Source organism: Salmo salar, chromosome ssa12 (genome assembly GCF_905237065.1).
Source record: "Salmo salar chromosome ssa12, Ssal_v3.1, whole genome shotgun sequence".
Taxonomy (NCBI): Eukaryota; Metazoa; Chordata; class Actinopteri; order Salmoniformes; family Salmonidae; genus Salmo; species Salmo salar.
In genome coordinates, this window is record NC_059453.1 from 38630963 (window position 1) to 38650828 (window position 19866).

Consider the following 19866-nt stretch of genomic DNA (forward strand, 5'->3'; position numbering starts at 1 on the left):
TGCTTTTTACTTTTAAAGCACCGTGGTGCTGGGACAAAATTCAAAATAAATTTCATCTTAATATTCTGGTGCTGTTCGGGCAGTTTAGAGTATTGATTGGGGACTTAATTGTGTAGGAATGTAACTGTTTTTCTGCGTGATTTGTGATGTTTTACTTGTGCTTCCCATAATGTGTATATTTTTTGTTGTATTGTGGAGGGCACATTTGAAAAAGAGACCTAGGTCTCAATATGTCTTATGGTAAAATATAAAATATTTTTTAAATCTGATTGACCCCAACCCTGGTGTAGAGTGATCCATAGGCTACTGTAGACAAGAGCCCTATAAAGTATTTTGTCCAAGTCTAATTCAATAAAAGCAACAGTAAAATAACACATTGAGAAATCTTAGCCATAGAGTCCAATGCAATTGAGTTGTATGTCTTCATCTGTCCCTGTAGTAGATTATTATCTCTGGAATTCTAATTGAGGCCCAGGCAAACCCACTGAAAAACATGAACACAAACACAAATTGTTCAGAATTGCTTGGAAACAATTTCCGGAAAATATTTATTAAATGAATTAATGGTTAGATGTGAAGACATACCTGCAATGCATCCAATTCGATCTTCCCACTGTCATGTTTGTCAAGCGTTTTGAACATTTCTAGTAGAGAGAGAGATAAATACAATGTGATTCTGACTCTGAGAATCTGCCTGCCCATAACAGGTATTGCTAATACCTTTAATTTGATTGTAGTAACTTTATAAATGTTCATTTAAAACAATATCCTGTGCACACTCAGTTCATGGGCTTTCCCCAGACAGTTATTTTTTTTAAAGAATGATAATAATAATAATAATGGTCATGGAACAGACACTTTTATCCAAGGCAATTTATAGTGTACAATATCCAGAGATGCAAGCACCATGCTCTGGATTGTGTCATTGGAACCACCTCTATTAGAAGACATTATGAAGTCAAAAACCACTCACTAAATAGCATTTCCAGTCGTATCAGGCAGCCCATGAAGCAGTCAAAGTCCATGGAGTACTCTGAGTTAGCGTAGCGGGACACAATTAGCTGGAGCACCTCGCTGTTAAGCTGAAATCCTGCGACATTAATAAACATAGTAATAAAAACCTGGCCCAGCATTTCAACCAAAGTCCTAATACAACAATTCGTTATGGACTGACCCATGTAAATGTTGTGTGACATGGGGGTAAATGAACCAGCGTGATGCTGCATTCTAATAAATATTTGCTGTTAACAAACAAATGCATTTGAATTGATAATATTACAATAGTAAGAGTGTTGTGGTAGTAGTAGTTGTGGTAGGGGTAACATACAGTAAGTAAGCGGTAGCCGCATTGTGACTTTAAAGGGATACTGCGAGATAGCATACACAAGCAGCTAGCATACACTACATACCTACTACACTACATACCTGTAGACTTCCAGTCATTGTGCTAACACTAGTTAGCATTGGCTTGCGAAACTACCACTAATTGCCGGAATCTCACAATATCCCTTTAAATGTGTTTTAAAGAAGTTCTCCATAAAGGAAAGTGTGTGTTGTGTTGCAATGATGTTCTATTGACCCTGATATGTCTGTGCTAGTGTACAGTTGGCAATGTTTTCCTGCAGGGCAATACTCCATTACATGAAGGTTGATGTATTATTTTAATGTAACCCCCTTTTTCTCTCCAATTGATAGTTATTTTGTCTCATCGCTGCAACTCCCCAAAGGGAGAGGCAAACATCAAGTCATGTGGCTTCAGAAACATCACTTGCAAAGCCACACTGCTTCTTAAGATTTGCTTACTTAACCCAGAAGCCAGCCGCACCAATGTGTCGGAGGAAACACTGAAGTCAGCTGTCAGGCACCCAGCCCTCCACAAGGAGTCACTATAGCACAATGAGCCAAGGAAGCCCCCTCGGCCAAACCCTCCCCTTATCCGGACGAATTGTTCACCGCCCTATGGGACTCCCGGTCACAGCTGGCTATGACACAGCCTGGGATCGAACCCCAGGATGTAGTGACGCCTCGACACTGTGATGCAGTGCTTTAGACCATTGCACCACTCGGGAGGCCCACACGTAGGTAGATTTCTAATACTCTTCTGTTTAACTACACTGAGTGTACAAAACATTAAGAACTTGTTCCTAATATTGAATTGCACCCCCTTTTGCCCTCAGAACAGACTAAATTTGTCAGGGCATGGACTCTACAAGGTGTCGAAAGCGTTCCACAGGGATGCTGACCCATGTTTACTCCAATGCTTCCCACAGTTGTGTGAAGTTTGCTGGATGTCCTTTGGGTGGTGGACCATTCTTGATACACACGGGAAACTGTTGAGCATGAAAAACCCAGCAGCGTTGCAGTTCTTGACACATTCAAACCGGTGCGCCTGGCATAGCCACGGGTAGGGGTGCTGAGCACCCCTGATAAATTACAATTAAAACAATCATTTATATATATTTTAAAAATTATAATAATAATGGGAGGGAAAAAAATCACATTTAGTGCACTAGGCCTTCATTACTCCTGTATGAGCAGAGAAAAATTGTCGTCAGCAGAGTGGGGAGAAAAATACCTCCCAAAACATGTTCCCGCGGCCATGGCGCCTGCAGCTACTACGATAGCCCTACTGGCACCTACTGTAAATCTTTTTTCTTGCCCATTCACCCTCTGAATGGCACACATACACAATCCTTTAAACGGTCTCTTCCCCTTTATCTACATACACTGATTGAAGTGGATTTAACAAGTGACATCAATAAGAGATTTCACCTGGTCAGTTTATGTCATGGAAAGAGCATGTTTTGTACATTGTAAATTAAATGGTTAAATAAGTCAATGTTTCTTAACAATACCTGCTTCAGCCAACGCCCCCCTCATCTCGTGGGTGCTCATCGTGCCAGAGTTGTCAGAGTCGTGACTTTTGAAGACTTCCTATAGGACATCGAAATCATTGACAGACTCGAATACCAGTAATAATACCAGTTTCAATACTGTACACTCAGCACAGTCTCTGCCTTTAATCTTACCAAATACTTCTGGATCTTAGTCCACAAAGTATGGAACTCAACCAGGCCCAACTTTGCATTGCCATCCATCTGATTGTGGTCAAGGCAGATATAATATATGCCAGTTAGCAGACACTTTCATTCAAAGCGGCTTTCAGTAGTGCGTGCATACATTTTCCCCTGTGGGAACCGAGCCCACGACTTTGGAAGCGCCATGCTCTACCAACTGTGCCACACAGGAACAATTTCCTAATACCACATGTTGAAAAGTAAAATGTGTATTTTTCCATATCATATCGAGAATGAATGGCTCATGCTACTGTAGGAAAGGATACATCCAACAGACTGATGATGTGACGACAGGTCTCGAGGCTAAATCCATCAGTTTTGATGTGAGATCCTTGAAAACAGAGTGGCAACAAGTAAAGCTAATATACCGTACTGTTAACACATACTGGGTCCATACTGGTAAATATTTAAGTTGATATTTTATCTGTCTCAAAATGCACATCAGCCAATTCAAAAATGTTGTTGCACGTGATACAATACTACATGTGCATTTTAGTCAGTTATCCAGAGCGACTTAAGGGAACATCAACAGATTTTTTTTTACCTAGTTGGCTCAGGGATTCAAAGCAGTGACCATTTAGTTACTGGCCCAACGGTTCCCATAAGATAACCTGCCATATTTACTGTTTCTTAAAATAGGTCAATTTGGCCACCAGAGGGATATTTTAAACCTCCAAATGAAAGGTTTACTTTTGTTTCACTTGGTCTGTAAAGTGTAGTGTCCCAATATTGGATGATGCATCCTTGACTAGGTTACTAGCCTCTAACGTTAGACAAAATTAAAAAGGCATGTTTTTTCGCATATATGAAAAGAATCACACGTTTTTGCTTATCCGTTTCACACAAATCCATGTGTTTTTACAGGAAAAAGATAAAGGAGGTCTACACAACATTTCAGTTTATCGTACATTGTAAAAAGAAAAAAAAAGAAAGTCTAAGAGCCTTATGGGCTTGTTAAATAGCTGTCATGTACCTCCATTACAATCACTGCCAGGTGGCATACATGCTAAACTGATTAACTGTGAATCTGTGGGGTACAGTATCACTTGGTTCGAGGCCCACTCGTGTCAAGCTTTTTTGTTAAGGAAAAAACTGTTCTCTGCTGGTCCTCGATGATTGATTCAAATATGCGATGAAATGGATGATTATAATGCATGTAACATGTTGTAAGTGTAGCCTACATAAGAAATTAAGATGTTTTGGTCTAACAGTAATGTTATAGTATGCTATTATATTCGCTATATTCGGTATGCTAGGCCTATATAGAATACTAATTCATCCTTAAAGTTAAGTGTCCAGTGATAATCTCACTTTTAAAAGTTCATATTCTTTTAACTCATACCCAAATAATGTGGTTGACTCGTCCTTTACTCGTATTTGTGGCCAAAGCATAAACTGGAGAGAAAAACCCCCCACCTCAAACATGTATCTCAAAAACACTGTTTCAAAAATGCTTGCTATTTCATCATAGAGTATGATGTCATCTGGATCAGCTGGATCAGCTGGCCAATCAGCGGTCTAGAGGTGGATGAGCTGGCCAATCAGCGGTCTACTCTGATAAATATTTTTTAATGACCAGTATACACCCACACCATTCCAACAAAAGAAAAGCTGCTTTTTAACCTACTTAATTGCCAATTTTAGAAAGAAAAACTATTTCACTCATATTGTAAGTAATTATAGGTCATATTTCATAGAAACACTGGACAGTTACTGTAGGTGATCTTGCGAGACATTGATTCAGCTTTGATCTAAACTTTATTAAACAAGCACCATTCTGAGAAGCGTCGCTTCGGTGCACACCGGCAGCACTAACGTTAATGTTACACCACTGTAGCAGTAGCTTATGTGTTGGTCTGCAATAGGGACTCCAAGAAGTTCCTCATTAAATATATTTGTAATCTTCATTTACAAGGTATTGGCCATACTTTGGAACACACTATCACAATAAATGTAATTCTACATTTCAAAGGAAAAAACTCTCCTGGGATTCCAACTTGCCACAAACAGCAAAAATTACCCAGGAGCCAGGCTCGCTACACTGTGAGCTTATCGTCTAGTTGAGATTGTGTGTTTTTAATAACAGTTTTTTAAAACTTCTGTTAAGAACATTTTCATGAAAAAGCGTTAGATCACGTCCATCTACGTCAACATTTGAAATTGGCTGATGAGGAATTTGTGACCGGACATAATCACTGCCACCTGGTCAGGTTAGCATATGGTTTAATGTGCCAGGTTATGTAATGGGAACAACTAAAATGTAGCATTTTATCACATGCAACAACGTCAACAATTTTAATTGGGGTGGAGAAAAAGTTTAAATTTAAACTTTTTCTTAATGTTCGTAAATATAGACCCACTGTATCTCATCACAGATGATGCATCACAATGTATATAAATCTCCTTTACTCACTCTGAGTGACCACTCTGTTTAAAATCTTTTGAAGTTCAAAGGCAGAAACTTCAGAATCCTGTCAAGATTAAATTAATATATTAGAAAGGAAAATAAGATCGTTATGTGACTGATGTAAATAAAGAACAAAAATAATATAGAAATACATACGCTTCCAGCAATCTGCAAGAATAGACGTTTGAAGTAGGGATCCACATCACCCTCTGTAATATCAGGCTAGAAAGGGTAAAAGAATAAATAAAAAAACATTAATAAATCTCTGTTTAAATATTATGTTGCACTTGGAATTTGCAGCCGGAAACATACCTCAGTAAACATAAAAACAAAATTGTGTTGGAAGATGTTGAGATCAAAAGAAAAGAAATAACTATGATGTACCTCGTCAACTTCCACACTGATATCCTCTTCCATTGGACTGCAACAAAACACATACAAAGATATACATATAACATACACCATATGATAAACGTGTCAAGTTTTTACATATGCTTGTCATTGTGCCCTGGTAACAAAGCTACATTTTCAAATTGAATGAAAATGTATGATCTAACTCATGTAAGTGTAAATTATTTCACGTTGCTTCCTTAGCGAGTACCACTTCCTCCTGATTCGGCTCATACCGAGGCTTGAACCCAGGACCTCTGCCTCACAAACACACGCGACCGCCCTCCTGAACCGTCTTATCCAGCCGCGCCATAAAAAAAATTGTCAGCACAAGTGGATCCCCATTTGCTATATAGGCCTACATTATTTTTAAGAACACTACCGTGTTTGCTACATAGACCTACATTATATAAAACGTTACAGTGTTCACAACAGCATCTAGAAACATAAAACCAAGAATGTTAATAAAACAATGACACATATGGATCTATTCACATGCCTTATGACTTTGCAACATTTAGAAAGGCTTAATAATTTATTTCAAATAATCACTTTAAAAATGCTATAGTCCCACTCTATTGCAGGCTGTATAACCTCTTTATAAACGCGGGCCCCACCTGGTGGCAGCATGCTTCTCAGAGAAGACTCTCAAGAGGAAGCTGCCCTTCTTGTGGGGCTCAAACGTGGAGGGGATGATGACGTACTCCCCGGGGGGCAGCTTGAAGCGGTCACAGATCTCCCGCAGGTTGATGAAGGTGCTACTCATTGCCACAGACTTCTGTCTCAGCAGCACATCTGGGCCCAGGTGGATGTTGGTGCGGCCCTTATACTGCCATCAAACACAGATGATAGGGCCTTTTTACTGTAGTCTACATTGTGGCATTATACATTGGTTTCAAACAACATATTACCTTACTTTTTGTGCATTAGACAGTGTACTCATATTTTGGCTCCTAATAGGTTGAAAATGTGATATGAACAGATCAGCATGAAAATGGCCTTATACTGTATCTATAATTATGATTGAGTTTCTTTCTTTGTATGTGTTTATGTACCATACATACCTCATCAGGAACCTGGAAAACAAACAAAAACAAACATCAAAATATTAACAGATTTGACCATTTTATTTTAAAATGGATTAAGTAAGGGGTAGCCAACTCTCCTCTCGGAGAGCCACTGGGTATGCATGCTTTTGCTCCAGCCCTGCTCTAAAACACCTGATTGAGCGAATTCAGGATATCATAAACAGCTGATTTGTAGAAATTCTGTTTTTTGTATCATATTGTACAACAGCTGATTAAACTAACACGGTAAAAGTGTAAAACAAATATGATCAGTGTTTATTTTCTGATAGTTGCTGATTGAAAAAACTATTTTAACAGGACCTTCTAATTAGCAGGTTTTGCATGGGTGGAGTTTTGGCTTACCTGGTGACATCACCAGGCGGTGTAAGTTTATAGACCAATAACAAAGAGAGTTCCAAACCTCTCTGCTGATAACAGCTAGTTTTCAGGTTACATATCCCTCCCATTAGGCCCCTCACTCAGACCACTCCCAGACAGTCCTAGCAAGTCTTGCTTGTGAAGTATTTTTATTTTTTTATTTTTTAAAGCTATGTGTGTTTATTTTTGACCATTTTAATGGAAAACTATTACACTAAGGTACATCATTGTTACCCAGAAATGATTTAATATTGAGATAAAAATGGCTGCATTGGCCCTATAAGGCAGGGCTGGAACAAAAGCCTGCATACCCAGGTGGAGTGTTAACCAGTTATGGATTAAGTGGATAAATTCACTCTGGGGTGGTGATGTTGCACCTGGTATATTGAAAAGCCAATGGTGTTGAGGTCCCGGCCGAACCTCCTCTCTTTGCGGCCGTCTTTCTGCATGAGGCCCACCAAGAAGGTGCAGCCATCCTTGCCATCATGAGGGTCATCATCCACATCATCCAATTTAATGGCAAACTGGGGGTTAGAGCAGAATGTGGCTGCAGAGAAATGGGTGAGAAAAAAGATTTGTGAAAAAAGATTAGTGACTAATCGAGGCAACACTATCAGAGTGTTGCCAGGTTTAGTGTTGCCAGGTTTAGCTACAATGTCCAGTCGATGACCACTCAAAACCTGCCCAAAAGGCCTGAAAACTAGCCTCAAGAGAGGAGTTGCCACATGTATCGATTAAGTGTCTCCATATTAGCTAGCTAGTGCTGTTAGTTCGTTGTTCTCACATCACATGTCATGGCGTGCGCGCGCGCGCGTGCTGCTTTCCTCTCACTCACGTGATTCAGCTGCCTGCTGCAGCGCTTGTCTCAACACACACATACACACACTTCTCTGGGCCACACACACACTCACTCAGCAACAGCCTGCCTCATTGTCTGATAATCAGAAGCAGCAGGTCACAGTGAAATTAATAGATAAAAAATAAGAGAAATGCCATGGTGGCCGCAGTGCAATTTAGAAGTAGCCCCAAATCCCGCAACCCATTACCAATACATTTTCATTAGCAACATTTTGCCGGAAAATCGTGGACATGGCTACCCTGAACACTATACACTTTTTACTCTAACCCTGTGCTTAATTTGAGCCTCTCCGTTTTGGAGTTTTTCTTCCGGAAACTATTGGCTGAAACCCGTACCTCTCGTGGCATGAATGTATTTTCTCTCACCTTTTTGCAATGTAAAAATTCAAATAAAAGCGATCAAAGTTCATTCAAGTTGCCTATTCGTTCATTCTCATGACCCCACAAAAGAACGTCATGTGAAAAGGTTGATTTTCCGCCGGTGCCTAATATTCTAAGAGTTGATTTTGGTTGGGCCGGCCCGGGTTTATGGTTTGCGCAATATTGTAACCTATGTTTGAGACCAACGCGCAGACGTGGCTGTGTGAGAAGCGCGCCAGTATCTCTCACATGTAGAATGAGATTCACTTTCTATGATCCCTCTCTGCTCTGATAGACATGAATGAGCCTGCAACTCTCATCTCTCTAGCGTTGCACTTCATCATTTATTTCCTTATAGAATCATCGCCACGCGAATGGTTCTGAAGGAACTGCAGCACCCCTTATACATTGAAATACATTTGCCAAAGCTGCTGTCTGTTCAGAAATAAATGAAATCATTCAGAATAGCCTACTAAACAATGATAAAGTCTATAATTTAGCCACAGAGGATCAATAGAATCTTTTTTTTTTTTAAATAGCCTAGCTGTGGATTGTAACCGCACGTTCCTGACTGGGGAAAATCTGTCAATGAAAAAACACCATGCAGACAAAACAGGCCTTTCAAATCAAACTTTATTTGTCACATGCCTGAATAGAGTTAAGAAAATATTTACCAAATAAACTAAAGTAAAAAGTCACAAAATAAAATAACAATAACAAGGCTATATACAGGGGGTACCAAGTCAATGTGTGGGGGTACAGGTTAGTCGAGGTAATTTGTACAAGTATGTAGGTGTGAAGTAACTATCCATAGATAATAAACAGCGAGTAGCAACAGTGTAAAAACCAAATGTACTGGGCCGTACGCACTACCCTCTGTAGCACCTTACGGTCAGATGCAGAGCAGCTACCACACCAGGCGGTGATGCAACCGGTCAGGATGGTCTCGATGGTGCAGCTGTAGAACTTTGAGGATCTGGGGACCCATGATAGTTTGTTGGTGATGTGGACACCAAGGAACTTGAAACTCTCGACCCGCTCCACTACAGCCCCATCGATGTTAATGGGGGCCTGTTCGGCCCGCCTTTTCCTGTAGTCCACGATCAGCCCCTTTGTCTTGCTCACATTGAGGGAGAGGCTGTTGTCCTGGCACCACACTGCCAAGTCTCTGACCTCCTCCCTATAGGCTGTCTCATCATTGTCGGTGATCAGGCCTGCCACTGTTGTGTCGTCAGCAACCTTAATGATGGTATTGGAGTCGTGTTTGGCCTTGCAGTCATGGGTGAACAGGGAGTACAGGAGGGGACTAAGCACATACCCCTGAGGGGCCCCAGTGTTGAGGATCAGCATGGCAGAGGTGTTGTTGCCTACCCTTACCACCTAGGGAGGCACGTCAGGAAGTCCAGGATCCAGTTAGCTCAGTGATGAGCTTTGTGGGCACTATGGTGTTGAACTCTGAGCTGTAGTCAATGAACAGCATTCTCACATAGGTGTTCCTTTGTGCTGTAGGTTACCAAAATATGCTGTAGGTTACCAAAATATTTGATCAACTTCCAAATATTGTTTTACAAAAGAGAGAGAGAGATAGGCTTTTGGCATGAGCGCGTCGGCCATCACCAGCAAGTGAGCTGCGCATCATTGGGTGAGTCAGTGAAACTGGAAAGCATTTTTAGGGCAATAGTTTCCTCTTCATGTTGTAGCCTACGATATGTGTCTCCATACACCTGGGCCTAGGCTATTGATGGATTCAAGACAAGGTCGTTTTTTTATTTATCTCATATTTTCTGTTTGTCAGTGTCAACGCAGCCTGCCATTTCGATTATTTTTAATGGTATTAAAAAATATTCTCCAGTTATGTAAAATAACGTAGAATTGCATGAAATGCATTTATAAAATGCCACATTTTTCCCAGACCCTAGAATACTAAAAATGTTCTCCATGTGTGCAACTTCTGTAAGTGCCTCTACTCTACTGCTCTATGCTACTATGCAAATGCGATGCTATGCATGCAATGGTTTATTATAAAGTTTTTTTAATGCATTCCGGTACCTCAGAACCCCCCAGGTCACCCTACTCTCGCACTTACTTTTTGTTCCGGAACCTCCCGATTTACAAATTAAGCTCTGCTCTTACCATATTATAACTCATCAGCTGTCCATGAATATTGCAGATTGCCTATTTGCACTAATCCTAGCAGCAAAAAATCTCTTACAAGTAGTTTTAATACCCACTGAATATTATGTTATATTATTAGAGATTGACAGGTACTGTACCTGCATTGTTCCTGCATCCTCCAGCAGTAGAGCCTACCCTCCACATCCCCTCAAACTGGTAGTGGTTCCAGTGACCCACTTCATCACTGACCAGCGTGTCTGGAGTCAGGTTGCAGATCTCCAGCTTGGAGTACTGCCTTAGGAAATCGGAGTAGGCCATCCTGGATAAGGAACAAAGAGTAGGTTGGTACCATACACATAAAATCTAAAGGAATATGTATTTTATGTATGACATTTGAAAGAGACAAGAATGGAAAGAAACACTTTTTTTATGTTACAATCCAAAGTTATTTTATGCCAGCTGTTAGACTATATCGTTCTAATGAAAGTGTTATACTGTAGCAAACAATATAATTGGGGTATTTAATACAGTGCAATACCAATAGAAAAAAAAACAGTTTCACCAAAACTCTCCATCTTCTGCAGAGTGGTCTAGCTTGGATTTCTCCTCCGGCCGTACTCCATCCCATTCCCTGGAACTAATGAGAGAGAGAGTTTAAGCTTGTCAGGTGGCTTCTCCAAGTGATATTACAACATCAGGGAATTTCACAACCAATAAAATATGCTTTCTTGGAGGCTTACCAACAGCTTTCTCCCAGAAATTGTCACAGTATCACCATTTTTAAAGCTTACAGTGCATTTGGAAAGTATACAGACCCCTTAACTTTTCAAATCAAATTTTATTTGTCACATGCTCTGAATACAACAAGTGTATACCTTACAGTGAAATGCTTACTTACAAGCCACCTTAAGCAACAATGCAGTTTTAAGAAAGTAAGTGTTAACTAAAAAATAGACAAGTATGTTTAAAACATTTAAAATAAAGTAACAAATAATTAACGAGCAGCAGTAAAGTAACGGTAGTGAGGCTATATATAGGGAGTACCGGTACAGAGTCAATGTGCAGGGGCACCGGTTAGTAGAGGTAATTGAGGTAATATGTACATGTAGGTAGAGTTAAAGATAATAAACAGAGAGTAGCAGCAGCGTAAAAGAGGGAGGCAATGCAAATAGTCTGGGTAGCCATTTGATTAGCTGTTCAGGAGTCTTACGGCTTGGAGGTAGAAGCTGTTCAGAGGCCTTTGAGACCTAGACTTGGCGCTCTGGTACCGCTTGCCGTGCGATAGCAGAACTCTGCTCCCGAGTGGTGCAGCGGTCTAAGGTACTGCATCTCAGCGCAAGAGGCATCACTGCAGTCCCTGGTTCGAATCTTGGCTGTATCACATCTGGCCATGATTGGGAGTCCCATAGGGCGGCGCACAATTGGCCCAGGTTTGGTCGGGGTAGGCCATCACGGACAATTCCTTTGACCTCATGTCTTGGTTTTTGCTCTAACATACACTGTCAACTGTGGGACCTTATATAGACAGGTGTGTGCCTTTCCAAATCATGGCCAGTCAATTGAATTTACCACAGGTGAACTCCAATCAAGTTGTAGAAACATCTCAAGGATGATCAATGCAAACAGAATGCACCTGAGCTCAATTTGGAGGCTCATGGCAAAGGGTCTGATAACTTATGTAATGAGGTGTTTATGTTTTAAATTTTAAAACATTTGCAGCAATTTCTGAAAACCTGTTTTCACTTTGTTATTATGGGGTATTGTGTTTAGATTGATGAGGATTTTTATATTTATTTAATCAATTTTGGAACAAGGCTGTAATGTAACAAAATGCGGAAAAAGTCAAGGGATCTGAATACTTCCAGAATGCACTGTATATACCTGCAATTAAGTGTTGTATAATTGTTTGTTGTGTGTGTGCCACAACCATCCGAAATGGTTATATGGTCAATAAAGTTGCTCAACACTGCTACTAATTTAGTTATTTACTCACTCATCGCTCCAGGCACCCGTCCACTCCACCTGACCCCAGGGGTTTCTGATCCTCACCAGCTCAACTGGAGTCCCATGCAGGTGTACCTTCATTCAACACAAAAATTTGACAGACTGTTACGATTGACAAGAGGCTACCTGGCTATCTTATCGTGTTGCAAAACACACGCCATCTATTAACTTCATGCATCATGATCTGTTGTCTAAAATACGTATTTTTTAAATGATCTATGTGTCATGTGTCATAAAATGACATAGTAATAATAGTATGTCAGTTAGAATACTACTAATAATATCATAGTCTTTTTTATGACATTGTTACAGAGACAACATTAAGTTTAATGTTACCAAAGCAGTCTTTTTAAAACAGTTCAACTCATTGAACTGCTAAAAAGGCTGAACACATTATATTAACTTATTTTACTTCTCCTTGATAGTTTTATGTACTGAGAAAAGGCTTATTCTTACCTCTTCTGCTGCAGTGATTGAGTATGCATGCCCCTTCACCAGCTTCTGACGAGTAACTGCCTCCGTCTCGTACGCACTTGTTATCTACAGTACCCCAGAACACTACATATCAAAAAAATGTACCGCTACTGCATACTATAATTTATTCATGTAGGACAGATCCAAACAGATGTATAATTTTTGTATAATTTGTCTTTTCATGTCAATAAGAGATGTATGTAGTTACACATGCCAATCTTAAGGTAGGGTTTCACCCTTTCCTTTGTCTGACAAATAAATAAAAAACAGTCATGACATCTGACCTATATTCAAAAAACTGTTACTATGGACATTGGGATTCTGGGATCAAGGTGTATATTCTGCTCACAATTAAAAAGCATTTCGGTGTGTCCCAAAGGTACAGTAACACGTCAGGACCTTGGCAGCATTATATTTCTTGGTTCTTGCAATGTACAACTGGAATATTATGTACTTAAAGATGACTCATCAAAAACACCCTTACATCAATGGAGCAGCCCAAAAGAGAACCCAGCCCCAGGGCCTTCTTCATGATTTTGAACAGGTACCGTGGGGCTTTGCTAAGATTATATGTCTCAGCGATGCCCCCAGTGAAGTCCTCAAAGCCTTCTGTGGTGGAGCCCCCAGATAAGGCCTCATAGGAACTGTTGACTCTACAAAGAAAAGAAGAGTTTGATTATGTTTGGTTATATCAAAATCAAATACAATGTCATCAACACAACACATCCCTTGAAAAAAACAAAGTAAGAATCCATCTTTGTTTAATTATGAAAACCTGTCAGAAAACGCACATCAAACAAAACAGGTAACTGATTTGATTTGATTTGTTTAACACTTTTTTGGTTACTACATGATTCCATATGTGTTATTTCATATTTTTGGTGTCTTCACTATTATTCTACAATGTAGAAATAGTAAAAATAAAGAAAAACCCTTGAATGAGTTGGTGTGTCCAAACTGGTACTGTATATATATATATATATATATATATATATATTTTGTCTCAGGACAGTATTGTGCATTTAAGCTACTTTTGTTTTGCCTCAGTGCAACATTGTGCAGTTAGGCTACTTTTCAGGGCAATTCAGTATCATGCTCAATGAAAGACATGTAATTTGATGTAAAAACAAATGTGCCAACATATCCCCTGACATTCACAGGCAATGGACACAGGGACATTCTATGGGTGAAAGGAGCCTAATCGAGCAGTTAGGATCATACCCTCTGGTAGTGAGGACAGTGAGCTTGAGGACCGTGACAACGATGAAGAATGGACCCCAGAATCAGGTTTGAAAGGCTGTAAAATATTAGTTTATGGCCAACTTGTATTATTTCATGAAAAGAGTGCTTGTTTATGATATTATTTTTTTTTTTAATTTTTATTTCACCTTTATTTAACCAGGTAGGCCAGTTGGGAACAAGTTGTCATTTATAACTGTGACCTGGCCAAGATAAAGCAAAGCAGTGCGACACAAACAACAACACAGAGTTACACATGGAATAAACAAACGTACAGTCAATAACACAATAGGAAAAAAAAGTGTGTGCAAATGGAGTGGGGAGGTAAGGCAGTAAATAGGCCATAGTAGCAAAGCAATTACAATTTAGCAAATTAACACTGGAGTGATAGATGTGCAGATGATGATGTGCAAGTAGAAATACTGGTGTGCAAAAGAGCAAAAAAGTAAATAAAAACAATATGAGGATGAGGTAGGTAGATTGGAGGGGCTATTTACAGATGGGCTGTGTACAGCTGCAGCGATCGGTTAGCTGCTCAGATAGCTGATGTTTAAAGTTAGTGAGGGGGATATAAGTCTCCAACTTCAGCGATTTTTGCAATTCGTTCCAGTCATTGGCAGCAGAGAACTGGAAGGAAAGGCGGCCAAAGAGGTGTTGACTTTGGGGATGACCAGTGAGATATACCTGCTGGAGTGCATGCTACGGGTGGGTGTTGTTATCGTGACCAGTGAGCTGAGATAAGGCGGAACTTTACCTAGCAAAGACTTATAGATGACCTGGAGACAGTGGGTCTGGCGACGAATATGTAGCGAGGGCCTGCCGCCGAGAGCATTCAGGTCGCAGTGGTGGGTGGTATATTTAAGGGGCTTTGGTGACAAAATGGATGGGACTGTGATAGACTGCATCCAATTTGCTGAGTAGAGTGTTGGAGGCTATTTTGTAAATGACATCGCCGAAGTCGAGGATCGGTAGGATAGTCAGTTTTATGAGGGTATGTTTGGCGGCGTGAGCGAAGGAGGCTTTGTTGCGAAATAGGAAGCCAATTCTAGATTTCATTTTGGTTTGGAGATGTTTAATATGAGTCTGGAAGGAGAGTTTATAGTCTAGCCAGACACCTAGGTATTTGTAGTTGTCCACATATACAGTATTTCACTTAATAATGACCCCAAAGTTATAATTAAGAACAAGGTTATTGACAAAGTTCGGAAAAAGTTTAAGAATTGAATAAACCACCTTTGAGCTATGATAATAAATATGCCTCTGCGGTAAAATGACCCCAGTCGGTAGTATGAAGGTTAATAATAGTTCATTCTTTAAAATTAATTGTTTTACAATAAAAAAAACTTTTTTTTTAAGAAGCTAAAATAACTAAATTAAAATAATAGCAATAATATTGCTAACCAAAAGCCATGCTAAGAAGGTTTTCAAAATACTGCAATAGGTGTTGAGGTTTTTGTACAGGGATGTTTTGTAAAAGATATGACAAATGATACAAATTAGAGCATAATAGGGACTGGCATAACAAACACAGTAAGTAAAGAAGGTGAGGGGAGCAATCTGGTGGCATGTTTACATTTTAGGCTGTGGCTGGTGGCTACAGGTACACTTCAATATTTATTCAACAGTCACTCTATGACTAAAGCCTCTGCTGGTCATCACAATGGTCCAGATCAAAATGATTCTATAGCGAATGTTCTGTAATTCATTCGGAACAGTTACATTTAAATCCATGTCCTTTGTGTTATTCCCTCTGTGCAGGTTCAATGCCTTGGGCCCTATTCAATCAAACCTAGTCACTGGGTTTACGGGATAAGTCAAAAGCCACATTTTTCTTGAATTGCAGGGATGCACATTTGAATAAATAAAAGAAATCTGACTGCAAAGTATTTATAGACTGACAACAACAGAAACACTGTAAGAAAATGTGTTTTTATGTGTGGTTACCAATTCTGATTGAATAGGACCCCAGTTACCAACCATGACGGGTGAATGATGTTTACTCACTTAGCATAGGCCTTCTCCAGCAGGGCGCTCCAAAACTCTGAGCCCTCAGCTGAGTGAACAAACAGCAGTTTCCCCTCTCTTGTGGGCAGCCTATCGTCAATCACAACGTCCACCCACTGTCCATACTGCCAAAACTGTAAACAAGGAAATCTGAGCAGAGGTAGAACACGACTTCCCCTTCCTGGTTCAGCTTCACCCTTGAAGTATTTTTTCCTTTTTTTACCACTCTTCACAAATAAATCATTAAAGGTTGAACATTTCTCTGAGTGTACAATAACATCTACCCTACACCCCCAATCCTAACTTTTGGAGGTAAAAAGGGGGTAAAAAAGACAAACTGATCTTAAATCAGCACTTATGAGAAACCTCCATCACTACTAAAAACACATTGCTCACCTGGAAGTGAAATATGCCAGCGTAATTCTCCTCAAAGCTCTGTCCAGGGGGTACCACTCGAGCCAAGATGTCTTTGTCCAAGGTAAGAGAGGCAAGGGCTGCCAGCAACCAACAGTCACCTGTATACATACACCAGTGGGAATAAGAATATATTTACTCTCTATAATAAATAAGTAATACAAAATGTGTATACATTCTTATGAATGTTTTATATACCGGGAACATTCTAGAGAACTTTGAGATTCTTCTGGATATTAATTTGTTTATTTTTATTTTGGTAATAATCCATCTTTATTGAATAACTTAATTTGTTAAACACTTAATATCTTACACTCAAAGTGCTAATAGTAAAATCATTGCATTTGAATACTTTAGTGTGCTACCAAGAAATGGGTCTGTGGCTTGGTAGAGTATTCAAGTATAAATTACCAAAGTTACCATAGATTGCCATAGACTACCTGTTAATTAACAAAATTACAGAAAATGTTGGTAACTTTGGTAAATTACTGGTAGTTTTGTATCCCTTATCATTATATTAATATATTATGAAATACTAATATTACATGATGCAATATAGTGAAACATAAATGCTGAATAGTTTAAGACTGCAGATATGTCAGCTCTGGGTATCAATTTTGGAGAGCGAAATCAAAGTACTGTAAAAGCAAGGCAGAGTTAAGTGTACAAACATGAAGAGTAACAGCCAAAGCAAAGGGAGTACACAACAGTGAGCAAACATCCTCAGCATGAGTAATTCTTCATGACTATATGAATAGGTGTATACCACCCTATATTGTAATAGAAATTCAGTCAAATCTGTACTCCAAATAAGTGTCCTATTTAATTTCCAATCAGTAGCTAGCGGTGAATAAAATCTTGTTTGCTCAGCGTTGCACACTTGAGTCTTCCATTTCTGTGTAAATTAGGGGTGGTGTATGTTTACTACAAAGGGCGAACCTGGTGTACCATTTCTTCAAGAAGCAGTATAGTAGTCAAATGACACTAATGTGTACTGTAGGCCTATACATTAATGTAACATTTTGTGAACATTTCTGGCACACTAAAGGGAAGTGGGAACCTACCACATACAACAGGTGGATAGACACTATTTGAAAAGTAAGAGGTTTTGCACAATTGGTTCCACTTCCATTTCATTCCCATTGATGACTAGATGACTACAGTGACACACACCTTTGTCATTGAATACAGATAAACAGACAGTATGTGAGATAATTTATCCTTAATAACCATGCTTTGGGATGTACACTACAATATGTTGTCTGGAAGAAACAATATGTGGTTTCATGTATTATTAGAATTTTTGATTTAATCAAAAAACATATCTGTAGTAAAGGTGCCGTTTGGATATGTAAAGCTAATACATTTTCAAACAAACAATAAAATATAATCTCATCACACCTTATCCCATGTTATGGCAAACATACAGAGCAATATACATATGGGGGTTAGGTGTCAAACTCACCCAAAGCCCCTTGGCAGATGTCAGTTCTTGTGGCTCCTTCAACAATGAACTGAGGGCTTGAGCACAACTCCTGTTTGGAAAATGCATAGGTTGTTTAACTAACAGAATGAATAGGAGAAATTTGGTTCATTTAAAAATACTAAGCATTTGGTACTTTGCTCCACATGATGCTAAATGGCATGAATTGTTTCCCGACATTAAGACCAAATGAGTTGAATGGAGTGTAATTTGTTTCAAGGGCAGAGCAAAAACAGTGACAGAATATAGGTACGGTACATAGAATTTGCATGCTTGAGACAGGGTGCCAGCACAAATACAGGCAGTAAGTTGCAGTTACATTCTTTATCAAGACTTCATTTGCCTTCCAATCAGTCTTAATTATTCCCTGCACTATGGTTCATCTTCAATCAAGAGTTTTGAGACATAGACTGGAGAAATGTCACCCAAGATCACATTTTCAGTTATTGACTAAATCAGAATTAAGCCTATCTATGCCTGAATATATTCCTCCTGTCTGTGAAAGTAAGTAATTGGGGCATAACATAGTCACTTTCATGACTGCCACCACCCCTATATGCCCCATTGCAACTTCTTAGAAACTTGAGCTATGAGGAGGTTATCCTGGTGACATGGACAGTAGGAGTCAAAAGACACACACAAGTTATTTGGGAGGAGGAAGGGTTGGGGTGTTAATTGTTTCAATTTATAGTTTCATTTTAATCTGTCAATTGTGGGAAGAAAATGTTGTCCATCCATGTATTTTTATGAACAAATCCTGACCAATCCCAATACACAGAATAGTAAATAAGCACACAGAAAGTAAGAGAAGGGAAAACAATGGACCCTTCTAAAACAAAGTAAAACAAAAGCCTGAATCAAGTTATTAATCCAAAAGACATGCTGTGAACTCGATACATATATCTTGATGAAATTGCAACAAGAACCAAAGCAAGAATCAGATTGACAAGTGCCTCTGTTGCTGCACATCTAACAAATCACTAAAGCAGAAATGGCTAATATCATGTGAGACTTGGCTAGCCTACCACATCCTTGTGTATATACCTCCTACAGCTATCCTCCTTACACTGAGACAAAGTCCTTACCGTTGGTCTTTTCCACTCCACGCCCCGGGTTTTTGAAGAGTAGCGACCCAACTCATTGTACCCAAGAGAGTTCCAATCAGCAGGGAAGGATGTGTCAGTGAAGAGTTTCCCGCTCTCCAGACACTCTCTCCTCAGGGTCTGGAAGTCTTGCTTGTTAAAGGGGATGGCCTTGTCGTTGCTGCCTTCACCTTCCTCCGTAGCTTTCCTCTTGGCCAAGTGGTTAGCTATACTGGACATGGTGCTGTGAACTCAGATGGCTGCAGTGTGTGAAGTGTGACTGTGTGAACTGTGCCGTAGTTGCTTCTGTGTGTATACTAAAAGGCTTTTGGGACTGGGGAGGTAGGTGTGAAGGGGTGGAGTCAATTCACCTGCTGTCTATAAAGACAGAGGTAGAGGTGTGGCATCTGCTGCCTGCCCCGTACAGGTACTGGCCAAAGAAGTCTCAGATATATTGAGGAACACATTCAATTCAATGACCTGTATTAGTTCCCAGGGGATAATTGTAGATGAC

At 39.6% G+C, this 19866-nt stretch overlaps 1 protein-coding gene across 1 annotated transcript in view; it reads right to left on the reverse strand.

Annotated features, from left to right (window-relative positions):
• capn8 (calpain 8) overlaps window positions 1-19662 on the reverse strand; it is a 22110-nt gene extending 2448 nt beyond the window's left edge. The window contains exons 1-21 of the mRNA XM_014131562.2: window positions 19356-19662; window positions 18253-18322; window positions 16770-16888; window positions 16374-16507; window positions 13615-13783; window positions 13113-13196; window positions 12646-12731; window positions 11215-11289; window positions 10811-10971; window positions 7697-7866; window positions 6939-6950; window positions 6492-6703; window positions 5869-5905; window positions 5641-5706; window positions 5491-5548; window positions 3344-3408; window positions 3030-3098; window positions 2856-2934; window positions 974-1090; window positions 586-644; window positions 1-484 (exon numbers count right to left, since the gene is read on the reverse strand). The exon at window positions 1-484 is cut by the window's left edge and continues 2448 nt beyond it. Coding sequence (XP_013987037.1) covers window positions 461-484; window positions 586-644; window positions 974-1090; window positions 2856-2934; window positions 3030-3098; window positions 3344-3408; window positions 5491-5548; window positions 5641-5706; window positions 5869-5905; window positions 6492-6703; window positions 6939-6950; window positions 7697-7866; window positions 10811-10971; window positions 11215-11289; window positions 12646-12731; window positions 13113-13196; window positions 13615-13783; window positions 16374-16507; window positions 16770-16888; window positions 18253-18322; window positions 19356-19592 — 2103 coding nt within the window. The 5' untranslated portion in view covers window positions 19593-19662 and the 3' untranslated portion in view covers window positions 1-460. The remainder of the gene's footprint in view (window positions 485-585; window positions 645-973; window positions 1091-2855; window positions 2935-3029; window positions 3099-3343; window positions 3409-5490; window positions 5549-5640; window positions 5707-5868; window positions 5906-6491; window positions 6704-6938; window positions 6951-7696; window positions 7867-10810; window positions 10972-11214; window positions 11290-12645; window positions 12732-13112; window positions 13197-13614; window positions 13784-16373; window positions 16508-16769; window positions 16889-18252; window positions 18323-19355) is intronic.
• Window positions 19663-19866: the final 204 nt, after the last annotated feature.